The sequence below is a fragment of the Protopterus annectens genome, chromosome 1.part1, assembly GCF_019279795.1.
Source record: "Protopterus annectens isolate FY-2018-M chromosome 1.part1, PAN1.0, whole genome shotgun sequence".
Classification (NCBI taxonomy): Eukaryota; Metazoa; Chordata; order Ceratodontiformes; family Protopteridae; genus Protopterus; species Protopterus annectens.
In genome coordinates this window covers 1759481-1782971 of record NC_056726.1, presented here as the reverse complement: position 1 = coordinate 1782971, position 23491 = coordinate 1759481, and the positions used below count along the sequence as shown (strand labels likewise).

General features: G+C 40.1%; 1 protein-coding gene across 3 annotated transcripts in view; it reads left to right on the top strand.

The window, feature by feature from the left end:
• The window catches only part of KIDINS220 (kinase D interacting substrate 220), a 2951961-nt gene that overhangs the window by 1583212 nt on the left and 1345258 nt on the right, over window positions 1-23491 (top strand). For all 3 annotated transcript variants that reach the window (XM_044073258.1, XM_044073248.1, XM_044073241.1), the window contains exon 13: window positions 4100-4264. In XM_044073258.1, the coding sequence (XP_043929193.1) occupies window positions 4100-4264 (165 nt within the window). The remainder of the gene's footprint in view (window positions 1-4099; window positions 4265-23491) is intronic.

Below are 23491 nucleotides of genomic sequence, written 5' to 3'. Positions count from 1 at the left end.
AGGTAAAGAGATGGGAAGTTTTTGCAACTTTTGATTATTTTCTTTTTTTGTCACACAGTGTATTTATGTGGGAGTGCTACCAAGAGAGATTTATTTCTGAATTTACTGTTTTGTTAGGGGTGTATGGGTACGTGACTTATCTGTGTAGCTGTTTAGTTGCTGATAAAAGTCTGAGGTGAATGCTGTAGCCCTCTCAGTTGGGCCTATGGGCTTGTTTGGAATTTGGCATACAACCTCTACAAACTGAAACAGGTTTGCCTTGGAGAAGTCCCTAAAGATGACCCCCATTTTTAATGGGGTAGTACAACTTGACTTGTCAGAGAAGTTGTTTGTGGTCAGATTTAACAAGGGTTGAGGAGATGTGGGGTGGGATACAGATGAGGTGTAGGTTGGTAAGGAAGATTTTAGAGTATCTTGTGAGTAGTTTTACAGTTTGAGTGCATTGATATTAATAAAGTGTAGGAAATGCTGACCATAACTACTTTTAGAGGTGTGTATACCATTTAGTGCTTGGGTAATTGAAGTGCTTTGCAAGAAGATATTTAGTTTGATAATTCATGCCTCATTGGTGTTAAGATAATTTCCATGATTTTTGGGGAACATTGATTGGGGATCTGTAACTAGCAATGAAGTAATAGTTGGATTTGGTAAGGATGATTTGGATCTCCAGGAGTTCCAAGTTAGGGTAATGGGTAATTTGATGTGAAGTAATGGTATTTCTAGCAGATACAGATACAGATACTTACCTGTGGTTATCCAAAGGTCTGAAAACATGATGGATGCTAAACCTGGTACAGAGGGAGTGCTGTCATTACATTAAAACCTTGTCCCAGTAATTACACAAATACAAATCTATTTGAGTTGCAGGAGAGTCTCAAGTTCTAGCATCTTTCTATTTATACTTACAGCTAGAGTAGTGCCACACCATGATGTCCAAATTTGAGTTTGAGACGGTTTTGTAGGTATATCCAGCAGGGAAACCTTGCCTAAAATAAAGCACTGCGGAGGCTGCCTAGGCTTTAGTCAGTGTGAGGAAGCCCTGGTATCAAAAGTATAAGCCATCCCTAGCAAAACTGGAAATCTTATATACCATCTCATCCCAGACTGACACAATACTGGACCCTCACAGGATGAGACTAACTACATAGCCAGTTGTTAAATTCAGTTATCTTGACTTAGTATTTAGGTATCTTTCTTTGTGAAAGCAAAATACCTACTCACGACCATAGGTCTTGCAGTCGTGGGACTAATATATATTTGTTAACATCATCCGATCCAAATATAGTGAAAGTTGTAAAGGCTGTACCCTCTTAACATGTTATTTCCTGTGGTGCAGGATTTGATTCCCACAGACTTCATTTGTTTACTGTGTAATTTTCATCAAGTTTCTTAACCAGATAGTGCTTTTGGATGGTTGGGAATACAGGGTAGGTTCTTTAATGGTGTTGTGGACTGCATGCCTAGTAACTGTCAATTAACCTATGAAGAGAAAAAGTCTAAGATGACATCTTTACTTAGTTTAGCAGAAGAATTTCAGAAATGAGTGGGGATGGAAATCAGACCAGAAGTAGGTAAGAATTGGGCAACAACAGAAAGTGTCAAAACCAAACAAAAATAAAAAGAGAGAGAGAATATAAAGGAAAGGACCAGAAGAAAAGGAAAGAACATTGGAAGTTCCAAATTATAGTGACTTAGAACTCCTGGAATAACCACTTATTGCTCAAATAACTATTAATGAAGGTGAATTTACATTACAAGATAAAAGGCTAGTAATGATGGCCCAAAATAGCAGGCTACATACATACTGGTTTACAAAGTCAACAGAATACTGGAGAAACAAGCAAAGCCAGTTGCACATCCCATTGCTTTTTGTGATATACTCATGGCTACGAGGGTCTATATATTGAAAGGCACAATAATGCAGACCGTTGCCTTGGGGATTTTACAAGTACTACAACATACAAGCAGCTGAGAAACATTGATAAAATGAATCACAAAGCATTTCTGACTTCAGTGATGTTCTGATCAAGTGGGATCATCCACTACCAACAGTTAAAAAATAGAACCAAGAAAACCAAATATTGTAGTTCAAGAAAAAATGACAAATGTAGCATTAATCATTGAAATAGCTATATCCAGTGATTTAAAATGTATTTTATATTGAGACACAATGTCATAAAATACCAGAAAGTAGACTTATGTAGGTTCATAGATTAATACTAGGCTAACTGCCCTTGTGGGCCATTTTAAGTCTAGACATTTAATCCATGTGACAGTCAAACCCTGCACATTGTGTCTGTAAGGCAAATATCTTAACCATTATGCCAACCTCCATCTGTGGGATAGAGACCTAGACAGTTCAAATAGTAGGAGCAACAGGAGTAATTAAAACAAAATTTGATGTATATTTAAATATTTCACCAATACATGTGACTCTGTGAATTGCTGAAGGAGGTAGTTCTGGGTACATTGCAGTTGCTAAGAAGGGCATTCTTGCCAGCATCAAAGACTGAAACAATACTAATTAATTGAACTCTGTACTGTGTCTTAGGAATGGTGTCCATTCTTGTCAAGGTATTTGATTACAATTAATTTGTGGAATAAAGAGCAGAAAGAATAATGACATAGTAAAAATGTTCATCAGGCTGTTAGTCTGGCTCTCCATCCTGACCCCCTATAACTTTGTGCCCTTTGATTCCCTTTGTTACTCATCAGTCCTACCGAGGAGTCAGTGGAGACAAGAGCTGCGTACTACACATTGGGATATTTTTTATACCTTAAACCTATTGCTTGGCAGTTGGAAAGCTAACTATCAAGGCACGACCTGTGATGCTAAATAATTTGATGTGTTTTTATCACACCTTCAGCTCCAGCCAATATGCTGCATACTGCTCAGCAAACCAGTGGAGCTCAGTTATCTGTTTTTTTTTTTTTTTTTTTTTTTTTTTGCAGTGCACCAACCACCCAGCTCCTGGCAGGTGGCGTTCATTGTACACTGGGCTTAGTTGCTTTCTCCTCACAAGATGGGTGAAAGGATACTGGCTGCTTCACTTCTTCCCTTTTTATTTCTTCCACAGTTGGACTCGCTTCAAAACCTAGGTCACCTATTAATATTCATAGTCACCTTATCCAAAAGCAGATCATCTGTGTACCTGTAACCCAAATAAACAAGGACTAAGAAGGCTATAGTAGATCACTGCTATCTGTATTTGCAGCTTTTTCAAATTGCCCATTTACTGTAGCTATGTAATTAGTCCACCAGTAAAGGGCGTTGGAAAATATTTAGGCTATTTTAGTCAACCAATTGTCACAAAAATTAGCTGTACACTGAAGTTAAGAATTGTTTATTTTACTTTCAACAGAGCCATTTATTTTTTGCATCATTACACTAGATTTATCTTTGGGGAGTGGGATAAAGCCTACCTCTATGCTGGGTGCCTGACCACACACCCCAGCTAATTAATACAGGAAACTTTAAAGTTACTGTATCTTAGGGAAGCAGCTGAGCTAACCTCTTAGAGAAATGGCTATTTTGTATCCATTTTCCATAAAAAAGAATCTTTTCTGTAATTCCACATTAAAACTGGGCTGACTCTTCCTCCTTATTATATGGGTATTTCATGGCTGCCTTTATGCTACCTTCTCCCCTTTGCTAGTTTTTGTTGTGTTCCTGTTTGTTTCATTTTCTAATCCCTTATGGCAGGGTTTATTTCATAAAGTCACAATTCACCTTCTCTTCCTTGGCAGTACGTGTTTGAGGTTTCTGTTTAACATGCTAATCTGAATACATAATGATATTAGATTGCCCATATGATAACCATAGGATGCAAAATAGTATTTTCAGCAAAAGAATGTGTAAGAGTCCTCAGTAGAAGACTGACTTGCATGGATCTGAAAAAAATGTAAATACTTTTAAAGTTTTAGTACTTCTTGCTTGTTAAGCCTTGGAAATTTGATGTGACTTCTTTCAGCAGGTATTACAGTATTGAATTGTCAGTTTGTTTACTGAAAGTCATTATCTGGCTGATCATTACATTGAAATGTGCTGTGTGCCTTAAGCAGGTAACTTAGTAACAGTTTTGCATTATTTGAATTGCAGGACACCTATCTCCTACCGAGTCAGATGGAGACATGCTGGGGTATGACTTGTACAGCAGTGCTCTTGCTGACATACTGAGTGAGCCAACCATGCAGCCACCAATCTGTGTGGGTTTGTATGCTCAGTGGGGAAGTGGAAAGTCTTTCCTGTTGAAGAAGCTTGAAGGTAGGTTGACCCTGCAGACTGTTTCTAAACAGTTTGAAAAAGTTTTAAAACAATATTGTGTGTATTTTCTATTTAGTTTTACTTTTCAGCTTTATGATGGACACTAACATTTGTTGAACAATTTTCTTGACAGCTCTGCACACCCAGGGTATTAATTGAATTTTGTTTTTGCCACTTAGTTTTTATCCTACTGTTGGGCGGCCACGGTGGTGCAGCGGTTAGCGTTGCCACCTCATAACAGGTGGTTCTCCGGTTCGATCCTCGGCTGGGGTGCCATCTGTGCGGAGTCTGCATGTCCTCCCTGTGGTCGCGTGGGTCTCCTCCAGGTACTCCGGTTTCCTCCCACATCCCAAAGACATGCTGTAGGTGGATTGGACACTCTAAATTGGCCCTAGGCGTGAGTCCTTGCGTGCGTGTGCCTTCTGTGTAAGGTTGGGAGCCGGGCTGGCAATTTGACACTGTAAAACTCCACTGCCAATCATGAGCGGACAGGTGATCTGCTGTGGTGACCCCTAACTGGGAAAAGCCGAAAGAAGAGGAAGTTGTTTCTATCCTACGGTTATATGCAAATTTGACTCATTTCACTCTTTTATGGTATGGCTGGAGGGAGGAAAGCATGCTAATGATTTGGTTTAATTTGCACATATTTTGCAGTGATATTTTACTCATCTGTGTTTCCACCCATGTTTTTAAATAAATCTGCCTCTCTGGCATCTGTTGGCAGTAATATTGAAAATGAACTCCTTTTAGGTTCTGTTAAGAGACAGTCACATAGTGTGCTAACCTTCCTCTTCCTCTCTGGGAAGGAGAACATATATTTTCCAGCTTGTAATTTTAAGATCTCAAATATGTTGAAACAGGTTCTGTAGAATACTTGCAGCATGCTGTTTGTGTAGCAGTTAGCGCAGAAGATTAAAGCTGTGGGATGCATCCTGTAGTCCAGGGCTTCATTCCCACTACCTCCATTTGCCTTCTCTGAGCAAATCAAATAACTAGACAGTGCACTTGGCAGTTACGAAATTGAGCTAGGTTCCTTAAAGGTATCTTGGACCACATTGTCTAGTAAGCTCTGAATCATAATATACAGATTTTATAACTAATGAAGTCCTTACTCAGTTAAAACTGTTAGGTCAGTCACCTCCTTTTACCCATTGCTCACAGAACCATTGCTAAAAATATTTAATACCCAAACTGAAATAAGGCCTTACTTTTCTCATTATTCATTCAGACCACAATACTCATAGAATACAGATTGCTGAGAGGAATTGATCCTATTAGCAGAACCCCCTCCCCCAAATCACCATTGCAATTTGCTAAAAAAGTCCAGTTGGCTCGCAGTGCCTTGTAGGATCACTCTTCTTCTGAGTACTCTAATTTTCAATGTTCTAAAAGCAGTTACTGCCCACCTTTAACAGTGAAACTACATTTACAAGACAGCTGTTATGTGCTCAGAACTACACAGGACAACAATCTCTCTATAGTATGCTATCCATTTAAAACTGCTGTAGGTGAGAGAGCCTTTTCTAGTCAGAGACCTGCGTACCTGGAGCCACCTGCCTACTGACATCATCCATCCACAACCCCTTTTTTACTCATTTTGCACATTGGGTTGGGGTGTCATTACACCAGTGATAGTCATCTAGAGCCAAGGCTTACAGCACCGGCTGACTAGCCCTGCAGTGGAAGTTCCCCCACATCACGCACTTGCAGGCACACTCACTCCTATGGCTGATTTAGAGTGCCTGATCTACCTACTGCATGTCTTTGGAGTGTGGGAGGAAACAGGAGCATATGGACATCAAAAGTATAGAAACCTTTGCAAGCTTTAAAGATGCACTTAAAAAGCGTCTCTTTACTGAATCTACTTGTAACTGCTGCCGTGACAGTGGTTAGATAACTTGACCATCTCATATCATGAGTAATAGAATATATTTAAGAAATTTTTCTCAGCCACTTAATGTGGCACTTCACTTGTATATAGACATTTAAGTAGCAAATGTATGAATGCACTGTATTTTATGCATATTTTCACTTGAATTTTGTAAATCTGTTTTTTCTCTTAATGCACTCTGACTAGATTTTCTCATCGTACCCTTTTTACATTGAATCTTACTATTATGTCGTGAATTTTGCTATGTACTCATTCTGTATATAATATACCATGGTGGTACGGCGGTAGCGTTGTTACCTCACAGCAAGAGGTTCTCCCGTTCGATTCTCAGCTGAGCTTGGGTGTGCCTTCTGTGTGGAGTCTGCATGTCCTCCACGCGGTTGGGTAGCGTTCGAAAGACATGCGTGCGTAAATGGGCGTGCCTTCGTTGAAGGTTGGGCGTTGAGCTGGCACCTTGGCATTTCGTAAAAATCTACTGCCAATCATTAGCGGACCAGAGTTCCGTTGTGGCGACCCCTTACCGGGAAAGCCGAAAGACAAACAACAACCCATTCTGTATATAATACTTATTAGAAAGACCATAATATCTTTTCTGCTGTTTGAGCTTGAGTCATGGCTGAAAAGATTCAATAGACCAGTCCACTTACCTGTTTATCAGGTTAGTAAGTAAGTAAATAAACAAGTAGTGTATGAACATGTACTGCAGTTAACTGATTACCCTTACTGTGTAGTATATATAATAAGCAGGAAGAATAGCTTTTTATCTTAAAGGCAGTTCTATCCATAGCATCTTGGGATATAAATGGCCTTACACTTATAGACAAAAAGGACAGAATATTGAATTATATTATGAAATGCAGAGCGCAAATAGCAGTGCTGCCTGAGATACATTTGTAAAGAAGTGAACAAGTGAATTTAAGAAAGAAAGGATTTCAAGGTGGATTTTCTGCAAAATATCAATAAATGAAAAGGGGGTAGTAATATTGATTGCTCGAGGGGCTGCAATAGTGATAGAAGAGAAAAAAGAGACACTAATTGCAAATTTGTGCCAGTAAGGGGCTATTGGCAAGGGAGGTGTTTTATGCTGGTATGTACTTATATTCCACCAAAAACTGCTGTTACTGAGTGTAAGACAAATTTGGGAGAAATAATCAGTTTTAGCAGAAAATATTACTTGCAGGTGGGGACTGGTACTAAATTTGCAGTAGTGAATATGTATCAGGGGGACCTAGAAAACAAAGTAAAACAAAATATGGTAGATTTCTGAAGAAATTTATAAAAAAATATTTGGGATGGAAAACATAAATTCAGTAATAGAAGCTCTGAAAGAATTGATGTATTATTCCCCATGGTGCAATAACTAGGCTAGACTGGATTGAAATTATATTTCACAGGGACATACATATTAATTGGAAAGCTTTGCCACCCCTCCAGTAACTATTTTAGATCATGCATCTATAAAAACTAAGATGAAAACACAGGGTAATGAATTAAAAATTAGACACAGGTACTTTCCCATCTACCTGTTAAAAAGAGGGGAATTTATTAAGGGATGGGTTATGGAAATTAATTAAGAGTTGTTAGGGAAGATATACATTTCTTGTAAAGAGATTGCCAATGAGTGGAATGAAGTGGAGTTTAAAAATAGGGCAGAAGTAATAGGACTTGTTTAATGGAGCTGACAAGGTTAAAGTATTACATAATAGGGGAAGTCTCAGAAAACAAAAAGAAGAGCAAGTGCAGAGTGCTAAAAAGAAAATAAAGGAGTGGTTAGATGCTATGCATAAGTTTATAAAGATTGCTGTTAAGCAACTGTTTTTGATAACTTCAAAGCACAACTTTTTTTAACACAATGACTTGGGCAACAGAAAGTAGAAAGGGTTGTTGGCATATTTAGGGAACCTGTGACTAGAAAAAATAACCAGAGATCATGCAGAGGTATTGAAGATGTTTCAGAAATTTTATGAACATTAGTAAATAGCAGAGGAATATGGAAAGCAAGAAGAAGCACAAATGGAAATATTTATAGAAGACTTAATTATACCAAGATTATTGGAATACTCAAAAACTAATAATTAAGGTAAGAGGAGATGACATAAAAATGGTAATGTGTAATCTATTTGCAGGAAGTCTCCAGGAACAGATGGTACATCTCTAAATGTTTAGCGGGAAGAAAGTGATAAAGGTCTGGAAGATTTTAGTTAATAGTATTTTAAAAGGAGGAAAAGTGCCAGTAACTTGGAAGAAAACTGTGGTTGCTGTATTACCAAGAGAGGGTAAATACCCATCAGAGTCAGCCTCTTATAGACTTATTTCAGTTTTAATCCACAGTTAAAGTATTTATACTAACTAAAAGAAAGGCAAAAGTTTTGCCAAATTTGTTAAATATGAGTTAGTGTTTTTTGAAGGGGAGACAAATAATTTGACAATATTAATAGAACAATGGTGATCCAGAGGGAAGCAGAATGTAAGAAAATGCCACTGTTATTGGTGGATCTTCACACAGAGAAATGATTCAGTTGAATAAGGTGGGATTTTATGAGTAGTAGGGCAATGGAAGCATTTGCATCATACCTGTCAACCTCTTAGAATAAGAAATCTGGACAAAGCTGCAAATAATGGGGGCAATGACCCAAAAATAGGGACAGTTTTTTAAATGTTACTCTTACAAACTCAAAGTTGATAGACTAGCAGGTTTTGCATTAGCATGAAGTTTCTGAAGGATGTGAAGTCTGAAACTCATACTTCTGCCATTATTTTCTGAGTTCAGTCATCAATGATTTTCCATTGATTTGCCAGAAAACCATACTTTTATGAAAAATAGGCCAAAACTGTGAGTCAAAAATCTGGACATTCTGCACAGTTCTGGACTGTTGAGAGATATGATTTGCATTCCTTGATGCAATAAGATTATTTATGAGGGTGTTTGAAGGATTGGCGGAAAGAATTAAAGTAGGAGGGTTCCTTTCCAATAAGTTGTGTTTGTACAGAGGAACCAGGCAGGGTGTCCTCCTTCTCTTTATTTTTCTTTACAGTTAGAGCCACTGACAAATAAAATAATCTACTTAGAAATTCAGGAATATAATTAGTGTAGTAAATTAAAAAAATTGGATTTATGTGTGGATGTTACTGTTTTGTACTTAAGTCCAGAAAAGGATAGCTCACTGTTATGGAACATTTTGAAACCTTTTCAGATCTTTTCAAGATATAAAATTAATGAAGATAATACAAAGGCTATAACCATGAAATATGTAACCACTCACGGCGGGGTTCAGCAATACCCGTATTTATGATGAAATAAGTATTTAGTGGTATAGATTAAAAAAAACTTCTGTTATAGTAGTTAAGGATATATAGGAAGAAACTAAGAAGATAATATAAAAAAAAAGAGTAACTGGAAGTTCTTGTTTATATGTATTAGACACAGGCAATGAAATTGGGTCCCTTTAGTTTTACATACAGTTCAGGCATATTTTTGTTAACCAGAGGAGAAGTTGTGGACAATAATAAAGAGGTGAAATAATTTCTCTGTGAGGGAGTGAGGGTAAGTATTAAGTGGGATAAGTTGTTCCTCCCAGTATAATAAGTTGAAGATAAAACAGAGGATTTGAAGGGATATTTTAGAGCCACACAGTTCAGGCTTATATACATAACACAAGCTGAAGGTTGTGATTCAAAGTGGAAAGGGATGATGATGAAGTGCTTGGAAGGTGGTTCAAGAAATATGGAGAGAGTGGGATTTAGGTTGCAGATCCTTAAAGGGAGTAATCAGCATACAAAATATTATATTGGTAAAGCTGCAGAAAGTATTTTAAAAACTAAGGCAACACTGACATTTAAAATTGATTTTCCCAATAGAAATAACTGCAAATTGGGTTCATAAAATAGGCAAGAGGGTCTGGAATTTTATGGACTAACCTGACAAAGGAGCCCAAGGTATTGGGAGCAAATAACTGGAGATGTAAAAGTAATAGAGTGGGATGAGGCTAAGAAAGTTTGGACTGCAGGTTAGAGACTGTTTTCCCTATCAGGAATTGTGATATCAGTATATAGGGAGAGAGAGAGGGTAATACTAATTGAAATACATGCACTGGTAGTTTTTTTTTTAGTCAAATAAAAAGGGGATAATTAGGGCATATAAAATATTGATTGATAATTATAAGAATCAGAGGAATTTACAAAGGTTGGGAAAAGAGACTGTAAATGCAATTTACAAGAGAACAATGGGAGGACATATTCCTCCTAAGTATGCAACATAGTCCCAAAGGTTTAGGATTTTTCTTGGAGGTGTTTGCATGGGTATTTTTATTCCCCAAGCAGAATTTAAAGCATCTCCTCAGGTGGACAGCAAATGTTGGAGGTGTAATGGGGAAGAAAGAGGTTACTGGGAACATGTTTTTGATAGTCAAATGAGTTGGTAGGTTTTTAAAAATTCCTTACAGAGTGCGCTTGTCAGAAGTATTGGGTTAGCAAATGACTGTATCCAAGAAAGTTATTTTATTATTATTATTATTATCGTTATTATTAGTGGGGGACACATGATGTGAATTCCCTAGACATAGTGAAATTTTATCAAGCTTCATTTTGCTGGCCTCCGAAAAAGCAATTGGTAGAAAGGAAATCAAAATTTAAACCAACTGTATTCAAAGTATTGAGACTGTAAAAGAGTTAAAAGAATTGGAAGAATCATTTTTAGAAAAGAGAGAAGCAAATCACATAGAAGTAAGCAGAATTTGTGGATAGCAGAATAATCTTCAGGAGGAGGAGTGAGGTTTAAGGTAAAGGAAGAGTTTAGAGATTTATGTAATATTGGACTCAAAGTTGTTATAGAGAAAGAAATGTGTGTGTAAATATGGTTTGTTTTCTTTTCTAATGTATGTTTACCTATGTCTTAAGTGATCATTTAATGAAGGCATTTAAAAAAAGAAACAATACATTTTTAAATCCCCCAACACCTTTTAACTACAAGCAAACACACAGGCTGTGTCTACATGTTTTAAAAAGGGAAGTTATCCCTTCATGTAAGGGCTGATGTCTGAAATAAATGTCTGTACCCACAGCCTTTTCTTTTTATAGCACTAGGCTTAGTCATGCTGGAAATGTATGCTAGAGACTGTGTTCTTTCTTGCATATAACATCCATTCTTGTTTTCTTTTTACCCACCGAGATGTGCGAATCAGCTTGTATGCTCATACTAAACTAAAGTTTAGCCTTAAGAAAAAGTGCAATGGCTACTAATCTGTGCGGTGTTGTATTTAATGAGCTGAAGTGCCAAGTCTTTTGGGGATGCAACTTCTACCAAAATTCACTTCTGATAGTTTCAGAGATTGTTCGTTTTCACTGAACTGCTTATCAGTTCTGTTTAAATACAAAGTATAATGTTTCTTATAGCAATGACTCAGAACACATTGTTTACTCCTTTTGTGATTAATTGTTTGCACCTGTCGACTCATCATCTCTAACTGAAACCATTTGGTGATGGAAATAAAACTAGTATGTTTTTATATATTTATTTATTTATTGACATTTGATTACCTGGAAAGTCCAACTAGGTAGAAGCCCATTTTCAGCAGAGGCCCAGGAAGAAAAGCTCCAAATTATTACAAAACAGTTTAAGAACAATCATTTTACAATCTTCAAAAATAAAACAAAAACATCTGCAGTTTAAATAATTATAACATATTACTGGTTATATAAAAGCACTGGTTAAGAATCAATACAAATTATCTTGGAATCATTTAATATTTATAGAAATTGTTGACAGTTTGTAGAGAAATTAAGGGTAAGTAGCCTAAAACAAACAGGAATTGCAATATGAAGTGAGGGAAAACCAGAATTGTGGTGTATTTAGGGAGAAAAGTCAGGAAGGATAATTTGATAAAAGTAAGTAATTGAAGAGTAAGGAGGTATAAGAAATGAAAAGGTACTTGTTCACATTTAAGGATATAGTTTATCCTGTTTTTGAGCAAGAACAGAGCCAGATTTTAGCTAGGAAGTCTTTCACAAATGGTTTTGAAATATGGGAGGGAGGGAGGGTGTTGACCTGATGGATACATGTAAGGAGTTCCAGGCCTTAACAAGCTTGTGGGAGTACAAACAGTGCCAAGTAGATGTGATAAGTTTGTCGACAGACAGGAGGTTTGGTTACTGGATTGCAGTGACCGACTGGGAACATAGTTGTGTAAAATGTTTTTTAGTGCTGGACAGGCAGATCGATGCTGGATAATTTTATAGAGGTGTTAAGCAGCTGCATATTTGTTAGTTGATGATACAGTTCTAACCAATTTAGGCTTTTTAGTGCTATACAATGGTGGGTTCTGAAAGGGGTGTTTGCAGCAAATTTAGCAACTTTGTCATAGCATTGTTTGGCTTTCAATTTTTGTTAAGCCAGGAAGTTAGTAAGGATGGGAACCCCATAAAGAAGTGTGGGTTGGAGATAAATAGTGGCAAGTGTAGTTTTAGTTGGCGTCGGCGAGAATGGTTTTGGCTCTGTAAAGCATCCCCACTGTTTGATGACTTTTTCTTATACAATTTAGACATGCAGGTCAAAAGTAAGCTTATCATCCACTATCACCCCTTATAGTTTGCTATGAGAAGCAACTTCAATGGGTGTATTATCAAGAGAGAGGACTTTAAATTTTGATTTTTCATGAGATAAGGATTTGAGGGAATAAGGTAGTAGTTTGGTCTTTTTTGTGTTGCGCATGAGTTGTGATGTAGATGTTAAAGCTTCCTGAGTAACTTTTTGGTGGTGAACCATGTTGTCAGATGTGCAAATGAGAGTTTAATCATCTGCGTTTTGTATTAGGGTGACCTGTCATATGGATGTATAGAGAGTGCTGGTGAAATTGTTAAAGAGGAGGGGACCAAGGATAGAGCCTTGTAGTACACTGGTGGTGACTGAGAGATAAGGAGAGACAATGGAGTGCCATTTTACTGACTGATACCTATTGGACAGGTAGCTTTTTGATGTACAGAAGGGAGGCTGAGAGAGACATTTGAAATAGAAGATGTGAAGTTGTTCTGTCTCGCCATTAATTCTTGCAGATGGGTTTGGAGTCGATCCTCCGCTCCGAGTTGGCGTACTACAAAGCACAAGGTCTTCAGACAGCTCAAGGCCAAGTCCCTATCCCATGATGCACCTTGAATTACCTCAGATCTAGTTTGCCGCTGCAACACATCGGAGGTTTCCTTACAGCTCGGGCCAGTATGACAAATTTTTTCTAGAAAAAATTCCGATTTTCAACTTATATCTTTATATCTTCATAATTGTAACTTTTAATAGCTTGTTAGCTTAATTGTGATAGTCTCTTATAGTCCTTTTGGCCGTCGTTTATTTAGGCATTTAGTATCTTTCTTCCCTTTCTTTGGTGTGCCTAAATATATAGTCCTTTTGGCCATCGTTTATTTAGGCCTTTAGTATCTCCCTTCCCTTTCTTTGGTGTGCCTATATAGATATATATATATATATATATATATATATATATATATAAAAGAATAGTTTTAATAACTTAGGAGTGTGTTTTAGCAAGCATTTATAGGCTTTAGTGTGTGTATACATTTATAGTTATCTCATATTTAACCCATTTTGTTTAAGGGCTACTTACTGTTTTGAATATTATAGTGTAGTTTCAAATTGTTAGAAACGTGTGTATGTATTTTTTGATAATACAAGTTTGCTTGTGTGCATTTAGATATTTTTCATGGCTGACCAAGATAAAGAGAAACATCCCAAGTCTGGTTTTAAAACAATGTCCAAAGTGTGGACAAAAGATGTCTGTGACTGATAGTCATGTAAATTGTGTTTTATTGTTTGGGTGCTTTGCACTTGCAAGAGAGTTGCTCCATCTGCTATTCCTTTTCAAGCCACGTACTTCATGAAAGGAAAAGAAAATTAATCGACAGAGGACTAATAAAATCTTCCTTTCAAGAAGCTTTGGGCAACCATGAAAAACTAGTCAGTCTCCCAAATCTTCCCAGTCCTCTAAGGCTTCATCATCGGTTTTGACAAAATAAAAAAAACCTTCGACGTCTGCTCCACAGCCTTCAGAGCCGAGCGTCTTTTCTTTTCAGAGCTGATCCCCAGTCCTGGAACCGGTCTCCGCAGTATTGAAGTCACCAGTCCTCCAGTCGGTACCACCCTCTGTCCATTCATCTCTGTCCTTGATTAGCCCATCCAATTTGGACATGGATCATGTGGTGCAGAAGTTGTTACAGGCACCGATGTTTGCAGACTTTTTATCGGTTCCGACCCAAGTGGTTTTGGAACCGAAAACTGTTCCTCCATCAACTTCTTTTCCTCTTCCAAGCCATACCGGTATGTTGGAGCCGGAGGAGTTGGACCTTGTGGTTGTGGAGCCTTCGGAGCCGACACCTGCTCCAGTGCCATCGGTTCCGTTTACTCAGACTTCCTCGGCGTCCATCGTGGAGTCTAGGAGTTGACACACTGGTCCGGGGAGGATAGTCTAACTGACCTGTCGGTTCCGACTTTGCCTCTTGGGGCCTCAGCTCGGATGAGTTCGGCTCCTACCTCTGGAATGGAGCCCACTGTTCCAGTGCCAAGGGAACCAGCTCTTTCTTCGGATCCAGCGATTCCTTCTTACCGACGCAGAAGTGATTTTGAGGCCATGAGGAGAGTAATGTCCCCTAGGACATCCACAACTTCAGGGCCAGCTACGTCTTCCCCAAAAGCGCCTCTGTCCACTTCTGCCTCACAGATCCCTTTGAAGTATAGAGACTCAAAGCCTCAGGAAGCCCCACTGGGTGGTCCCTGCTCTTCCGAGACCTCACCAGAAGTTCCCACTGATGAGGTTCCCAGGAAGAGACTTTGCAAGAGGACGCATCTAGACTCCCCGCAGGAGTCTCTCACATCTGACACTGACTTAGATGAATCAGAAGGGTCCACACGGTCCCCCTCTGAAGATATCTCATTCGCAGATATATTGGAAATCCTTAAGTAGAGGGGTGGCTGGAAAGCCAGCAACCCTACTGAAGATGAGTCGGTCCTCCTGAAAGCTTTTGGGCATCTCAACCCTCCACCTCTTGGGTGTCTCTGCCCTTCGATGAGCTTATAGGTCTCATGAAGGATGTGGGAGTCTCCAGACACCATGGAGCTTGTCCCTAGGAGGCCCAATAAGTTTATTTCTACCCCTCATGATAAGACCTTTCTCACTAAAGGAGTGCCTGTTGATGCCATGGTGGTGGCGGCGGCGGCAGCCACCAAAAAGGAGATGTCAGAAACTTCATCCTCTATCCATCCTCCTAACAGAGACTCTAGGATCATGGATAGGTACGGGAAGCGCATGCATAGTTCAGCGGCATTTGCCATGCGTTTACTGAACTATCTCACACATTTCACAAGACTGCAAAGAAACCTCCTAAAAGAACTTGCAGATGCTCCTCAGGGTACGGTAGCTGAAGTAGCATCAGACAAGGTTGCCTCCCAGCTTGCTACCCTTAATTCCATAGTGAAACTTGTACATGCATCTGATCTCATATGCAGCTGATGGAATGAGTAGGGCAGTGGGTACAGGAATTGCTCTCAGGAGACACTCCTGGATGCGCTTATGTTCCTTTTTGGAGCCCTTTAAGTCATCCTTTGTCAACACCCCTTTTGATGGCTCATCTCTTTTTGGGCCTAAAGTTAAGGAAACCTTGACCAGGTGTGAGCAGGAAGAAAAGACTCTGCCATCGGAGTCCATTTTTCCACCCCTACTAGACCCTACCCCAAGGGTCAAAAGGGAGGAAATATGTGGTTCCGAAAAGCCCAAGGAGCCTTTCTGGACACACGTGGTGAACCCCCCTCCAGCGGCAGAAGAGGGGGAAATAATGGAAGACACTGCCCTCATGGCAGAGGTGGTCCGCAAAACCAGGGCGGCAGAGACCAGTTCTTTGGAAGCCCTACCAGCACTCCTGAAAGGAGGCCCGGCTGTCCTATTCTGGAGGTAGTTGGGGGTCGCTTATCTTTGTATCCAGACGTCAGGCTAAAAATAACAAACAACTGGGTACAAAGCATAGTTTCCAGAGGATATTTTATTCCTTTCTCCACTCCACCCCTCGTTGACAACAAAAATCCTGGATGTTCCACCAAGTTACAGGGAACAAGCAACAGTAGAGGTCCAAATGTTGCTAATAAAAAGAGTCATGCAACCAGTCCCAACAGAACAGATAGGATCCGGAACTTACTCAAGATTCTTTTTAGTTCCAAAAAAGACAGGGGACTGGAGACCTATTTTGGACCTCTGCAGACTAACAGATCTGACAAGAAGGAGAAGTTCCAGATGGTCATGCTTCAGTCGATACTTCCCTTCTTAGGGAAAGACAACTGGATGTGCTTGAGAGATCTCCAGGATGCATACTGCCACATAAAAATGTACAGACCATCCAGGGATCATCTGCATTTCTGGCTGGGAGCCAATCATTACCAGTTTCGAGCCCTGCCCTTTGGTCTCACTACAGCTCCCAGAGTGTTCACCAAATCTATGGTAGTGGTCATGGTTCACCTGAGGCGTTTGGGATTCCAGGTGTTTCCGTACTTAGACGATTGGCTGCTTACTGCCACCACCAGGCATCAGCTAATTACAAGCCAGGGACACCACACTTGCTCTTTGCAATCAACTGGGTATTACCATAAACTCAGAAAAATCTGCCTTGTCGCCATCGCAACATATCGCTTTTATCGGAGCATAATTGGACACTACCATCACCACTTTAAAACTTCCATCAGCAAGGATATCAGTACTTCGTCAGCAAATTCAGAATATCATATCCAGAGACAAGGTTCCAGCCTCAGAAGTGCTAAAGTTGTTGGGGATGATGGCAGCTGCAATAATAGCGATTCTGTTGGGTCATATGCACATGCGGATTCTACAATGGCTGCTGTTCACACAATGGTCTTATCAAGAGCTCCCAATGTCTCATCTCATTATTCTAACAAACACATGCAAAAAGGATCTTCAGTGGTGGTTGACCTCTCTTCAAGTAACGATAGGTCGTCCTTTTTATCCTACCCTCACCATCAGCCACAGTGACCACGGACGCTTCCCTGATCGGGTGGGGGGGCATTTTCAGGGAAGAACAGCCCAAGGCACATGGACCAAACAAGAGACACATCTGCATATCAATGTCCTGGAGATGAGAGCGGTACTCTTGGCATTGCAGTACTTTCAGGACTCTCTCTGGGGACAGTTGTGATTCAGATGGACAACATGTCGGTGGTCTGATACTTGAAAAAACAAGGAGGAGCCAGGTCCTCTCCCCTTTGTTGAGAGGCCCTAAGAGTATGGCAGTGGGCTACATCCACCCAGCGCTTTCTGATAGCAGTGCACATCCCGGGGAAATCCAGCGTGATTGCAGACAAACTGAGCAGGACAGTTTTGTTGCCTCACGAGTGGTACCTCAAAAAAGATATAGCGGAAAGAATATTCCGCAGATGGGGCCAGCCTTGCTGCAGTCTTTTTGCATCCCCCATGAACACAAAATGCAGAAACTACTTTGCCCCGATTCCCCTTCCGGGAGATTCCCCAAGGGACACATTCGTACATGATTGGCTTCCAGGTCTCCTCTATGCATTCCCACCAATTCCCCTGATACACAAAGTACTACAGAAACCAAAAGCCCTGGGAAGGACCATCATTCTAATAGCCTCTCATTGGCCTCGTCAAATTTGGTTCCCCTTCCTTCGACTTCATCTGTTGGAAGAGCCTTGGATTCTGGACCCAGTTCCGGACCTTCTGACGCATTAGTCGAGGGCTCTTCATCCCTCCCTTCAGTCCCTAAAATTGACAGCTTGGCTGCTCCAATTCCCAACATAGCCAGGTTCTATAACCTCTCAAACGAAACATATTTTAGTATCTTCTCATAAATCTTCTGCTAGGAAGTTGTACCTTAGCAAATGGAGGAGATTTTCCATATGGGCATCTCAGAATAACATTGACCCTTACCAAGCCTCTCTTTCCTCTATATTAGAATTTTTGACTATGCTTTTCAACAAAGGAGCGGCGTCAGCTACAATTCGTGTACAGCTTGCCGCCATCTCTAATTTTCATCTCAGTACTGAAGGATGTAACATAATGTCACACAAGCTATCCAAAGCTTTTCTCAGAGACTTTCCACCTTAGACCACCAGTTAAATCCCCTTATACCCCCTGGAACCTAAATTGTATGCTCTCACGTATTATTCTCCCACCATTCGAGCCAGCTTCCTCATGTGATTTGAAATTTTTGTCTTGGAAGACTATCTTTTTAGTAGCCATCAGGTCTGCCCGAAGAGTATCGGAACTACAAGCCTTGTCCATAAAACCTCCATACTTGTTTTTTCATGCTGACAGAGTTTCACTGTGAACAAATCCTTCATTCCTACCTAAAGTTTGTACTGAAGCTAACCTTAACCAAGTTATAGATTTACCAGTGTTTTTCCCTAAACACACCAACAATTTAGAGTATATGCTGCACAAGCTTGATATTCACAGACAGCTCAGATTTTACCTGGCTAGAACCAAAGAATTCAGAAGATCAGAAGAACTTTTTGTTTCCTTTTCAGATTCTAGGAAAGGTATGTCTGTAGCAAAAACAGCACTATCTAAATGGCTATCTGATTGCATCACTTTCACTTACTCAGCTGCCAATATATCTGTACAACACAAAATTAAGGCTCATTCTACCAGAGCTATGTCCACATCTTCTGCTTTTTCTGCTAGGCTACCTATAGACAATATTTGTGCAGCAGCCACTTGGTCAAAGCCTCATACTTTTATCACTCATTATAAAGTCGATAGGGCCTCCACGGACAGGGCCTCCTTTGGTTCTACTGTCCTGAAAAACATACTCCCGTGAGCCACCCGAAAAAGATGGTGCTTGGGACGCTACCCATCTGTAAGTATGAATGGCGAGATAGAACAACTTCACATAAAAAAGTTATGTATTCACCGTAACGTTCCATGTGAGCTGTTCATCTCACCTTCATTCTTACTTCCCACACTCCTACCCCCATCCAAGGTATTTTCGGGGACTAAGATACTAGTTTTATCATGGTTGCTTTGTCTTTCTTTGGTTTTTACCTAAAAAAAGTGACAGAATGGCATATTGTATTATTAGAGGCAGCAAACAAGATCTGAGGTAGCTCAAGGTGCATCATGGGATAGGGACTTGGTCTCGAGCTGTCTGAAGACCTCAAGCTTTGTAGTAGGCCGATTCGGAGCCGAGGATTGGCTCTGAACCCATCTGTAAGAATGAAGGCGAGATGAACAACTCACATGGAATGTTATGGTGAGTACATAACTTCTTTTATGCTATGACAAACTGTATCAAAGGCTTTAGACAAGTCTAGAAATAAGGAAAAGACTACTTTGCGGTTATCTCTAGCTTTATTGACAGTTTCTATACAAGTTAGAAGGGCAGTGCTAGTACTGTGAGAAGTACAGAAGCCATGTTGTGTAGGGGATAGGAATTCTTACTACAGGGGATAGTCTATCAGTTGCTTTTGAATACATTTTTCAAGTATTTTGGTGAGGGGGGCGATAAGATTGCTATAGCTCTAAAGTTGTTAATGTTTGCTGAATTTCCTTTGTGGAGAGGGATAATGTGTGACTTTTTCCATAGAGAAGGAATGTGGGATTCCTGAATTGTCCAATTTATAAGGATTCAGGCAAGGTAAACAATGCTGTTGGCTGCTGTATTTAGGTACTCGCTTGGAAGGTCATCAGCTGAGGAAGAATATTGTTTAAGTTTGAGTAATTTTATATAGGATGTGGGTACAGGTTTGAAGGTGAAACTGGATGTGATGACATGTGGCTGTTGGGCAGGGTTGGGATTAGATGATGAGGAATCTGTGGTTAGAGATCCAATACTGTGTGTAAAATAAGTCTTGAACTGTATTGCATTTTCAAGTGGTGAGCTATCGGGATTGGAGTTTGGGTTGAATTTTTGGCTGGGATGTAAGATTTCTTTAATAGCTGTCCAAATGTTTTATGTTTGTGTTTATTATTCTGAACGTTGTTGTAGTATAGATTTTTGTTTTCGTTTATTTGCTTTATAGTATGATTGCAAAGCATTCTAAAGTTTTCAAGATATCGAGGTGTTTTAGATTTTTGCCATTCTTTCCGTGGTTTTTCTCTATCCTCCATTACCATTTTACTTGTTTTAGATAGCAAAATTGCATTATTTGTTTTTATTTGCTTCCTTCTAGGAATTGGAAGGGTTTGTAGGATATTTAGAATAGTTGTATTGATTTCATTTGCTGCATCATCTAAAGGGACCATTTTTAGGAAGTTACAGTTAATAGATGATAGTGTAGTGATGAACATTTCTGGGTTAAACTTGGAAAGGTTGCCTGTTGTTTTATAAATATGCTGTTTAACTGGATGTGCGAGATTTCTAGTTTTTAATTTATCCAAATCTTTTGTGTTCCTAATAGTAAGACTGGAATGGACCCCATTCCTTAGTCAAAGTATGATTAAAGTTCATGAAATTAGTTTTGTTTCAATTTTTGGTGTTAGCCAAAAGTGCTCTTTGCAGCACTTGCAATGTGCCCAGTAAGACTCCTCCTGCAATTCGTACAAGGTTACATGGATTTAATTCTTTTTTATAAGACCCGTTGCTCCAACTATTAGAACTGTCTGTGTATCTTTCTTCCACATTGCTGTTGTTTCTGCCTGCAGATCCTGATATTTTATGACTTTGTCTGTCTGTACGCAAGACACTGTAGTCACTGGGTGTAGCGATTTCAATGATCAGTGTTACTTTTGTCTTCTTTTCTTGGGCCACTTTATCCATTTTTTCTAGCATCTGTCTTTTGAATCATTGGTAATGGGTGATCCCATGTGATATAAACTTCATCATTTTCTATGATGCTTTGTGGCTCATGTTTCCAGTGTTTTTCAGCCACTTCAGTATCATACTGTTTGCACAATCTCCAGTGCAACAGTCTTGCCACGTTATTATGCCTTTCAGTATGCAGTCCTTTTACCATTAGTATGTCACAACCAGCTACAAGGTGTGCGACTGTTTCCAGTTCGGTTTTAAAAAACCTGCACTTGTTTGTTTCTCCCACATGTTCAATGGACTTTGTAAACCTTCGTGTACCAAGCCCACTATCTTGGGCTGCCAGTGTTAACCTTTCATCTCTTGGTTTGAATTTGCCTCACCTTAACCATTCCTGTGTTCTGAGAATTCTGTCATTGTCTAGTCATATAGATTGGCAGATGTTGACTGAGAGAGTCTGACATTGTACCTGTGGTGGTGTATTTATTAATGTCTGATACTTGGATCCAGACTAATAGGGAATTTGATGTCTTGCTATAATGTCTGGGGCTATTAGTTGTGTGAAATCATAAAAGTTCATGCTAGATGTAGGGGAGTTTGTCCAACCAACTGACATTCACATCACCTAATAGTATTTTTTCTTATGGAAATATTAAGGATATCCAGTGTAGGATGTTTTCCAGTGTAGCTGTATTCTCACCAGGTGGGATGTAAAGGACAGTAATACATATTTATTTATAATTGTTTATTTTGAGGAAAGCAATAAGTAGCTGTGCTGAATGAATTTTGGTATTGATTTGTCTTAAGGGAAAATGTGGTAGGTGTTAGGAAATATTAAAGCAATTCTACCACCTTCCCTGTTTATACGGTCATTACGAATGAAGTTCTAGCCAGGAGGCATAACTTTGGAGTCATTTATGCTGGGCTTAAGCTAAGTTTCAGTTACAGCGAGAATGTCAGGCTTATGTTGGGTAATCCAGGCATGTAGTTAGCAGTTTTATTTCCTATGCTTCTAACATTTATTGCAGCAAAATTTAGATCACCAGGGTTGGGGATTCGCTGTTGTTGGGTTAGAAAAGTGTGTGGGAGAGAATTATCTTTGTGTTCATTGTGATAGGTGGGGCCAGGATTAGAGTGTTATATCTCCTCCTAGAAGGATTTTAGTATATTGAGGAATTATGCGTACTTGTTTTGTGGAGAGGATTCTTGCACTTAATTTTGATGTTCATCGTGCATACAGCTGCAGTCATAACAGATGGGTTTTCCTGCCGTCAGGCGGGTCCTCGGTCGGCCGAATTCCAAAGTCTAGGTCCGGCGTCAGATGTCGTCGCTTCTTCCCTGACGTCAGTGTGACAGGGGTATAAAAGAACCAGCCGATGCCAGTTTCCCCAGTCTTTCTTGCCGCGCGGTGCCTGAAGCAGAAGCAGTTCGCAAGTGCCGGTCGGCCAGCTCCTGAGATTACGAATATTTTTCAACCGAAGTCTTCTTGAAAGCTAAGTACCCCGTTGGGGAAACTTTTCTTGCCTCAGACCGATGTCAGACAAAGTTAATAATTGCATTTCATGTGGAAAGCAAATACCGCATAAGGATTTCCATTCCCTCTGCATTCCTTGCTTAGGCCCAGACCATGACGTCTCGGCCTGTCGTTTTTGTGCTACATTCAACAGACGCACTATTAAGCGTTGGGCGGAGTTCGCCCAACACTATTTTGGCAAAAAGTTTATTTACATTATGTCATCGGAAACACCGACTCCAGTTTTGAGTAAAAGACGCAAAGATAAGGACCGACATACGAGGTCTGCGACTTCTACCGACACCACGCTAAAGCCGACTACAGGTGCTCCGGTTCTCAGCGAGGTGCATACGCAGCCCCTGACTACCGATGACACTTCATTGGCGGTGTCTTCTGTGCCCGAGGTCGCAGGCTCTTCGGCCCACACCCCGACTACAGATACTGAAGCCACTCTTGGTGGGGAAACTCAGAGTTTAGACAGGCCTGCCACCTCTCAAGGTGTCTTCAGGCCTTCTTCTTCTTTTTCCATTAAGGCTTTCACTAAGTCTAAAGCAGCCATGCATACTAAAAGACAAGCTCCACAGGGCCCCTCTCAAGGCCCCATGCCTAAAAAGCAGATGCTCAAAATGAGGATTTGATTACTCTTATCAGGGGTTCTCAACCCCCCTCGGACAAAAGGCTCAGAGTGGAGGAAGAATACCCTTCCTCGGACCAGGCCTCCATTACTTCAGAACATTCTGAAGACCAGGAACATTCATACTCCCCTTTTGAAGATTCTGATGCAGAGGAGTCCATTCCCTCTGTCTCCCCCCCTGAGGACTACTCTTTTGGGGAAACCTTACATACCTTGAGGGAACACTTCCACTGGGAAGGCCAAGATTACTCAGACTCCAAGAAAAGGCTCAGGGATTTCCTCTTTCTCCCTCAGCACAGGCCTCTGGCTGTCCTTCCTGTCTTAGACATACTAGGTGATGTGTATTCAGAGGCCAGCCTTAACCCATATTCTTTATCTCCAACTCCAGTCAAGCCTGACAGGTATTACCGGGTTCCTGATTCACACCAA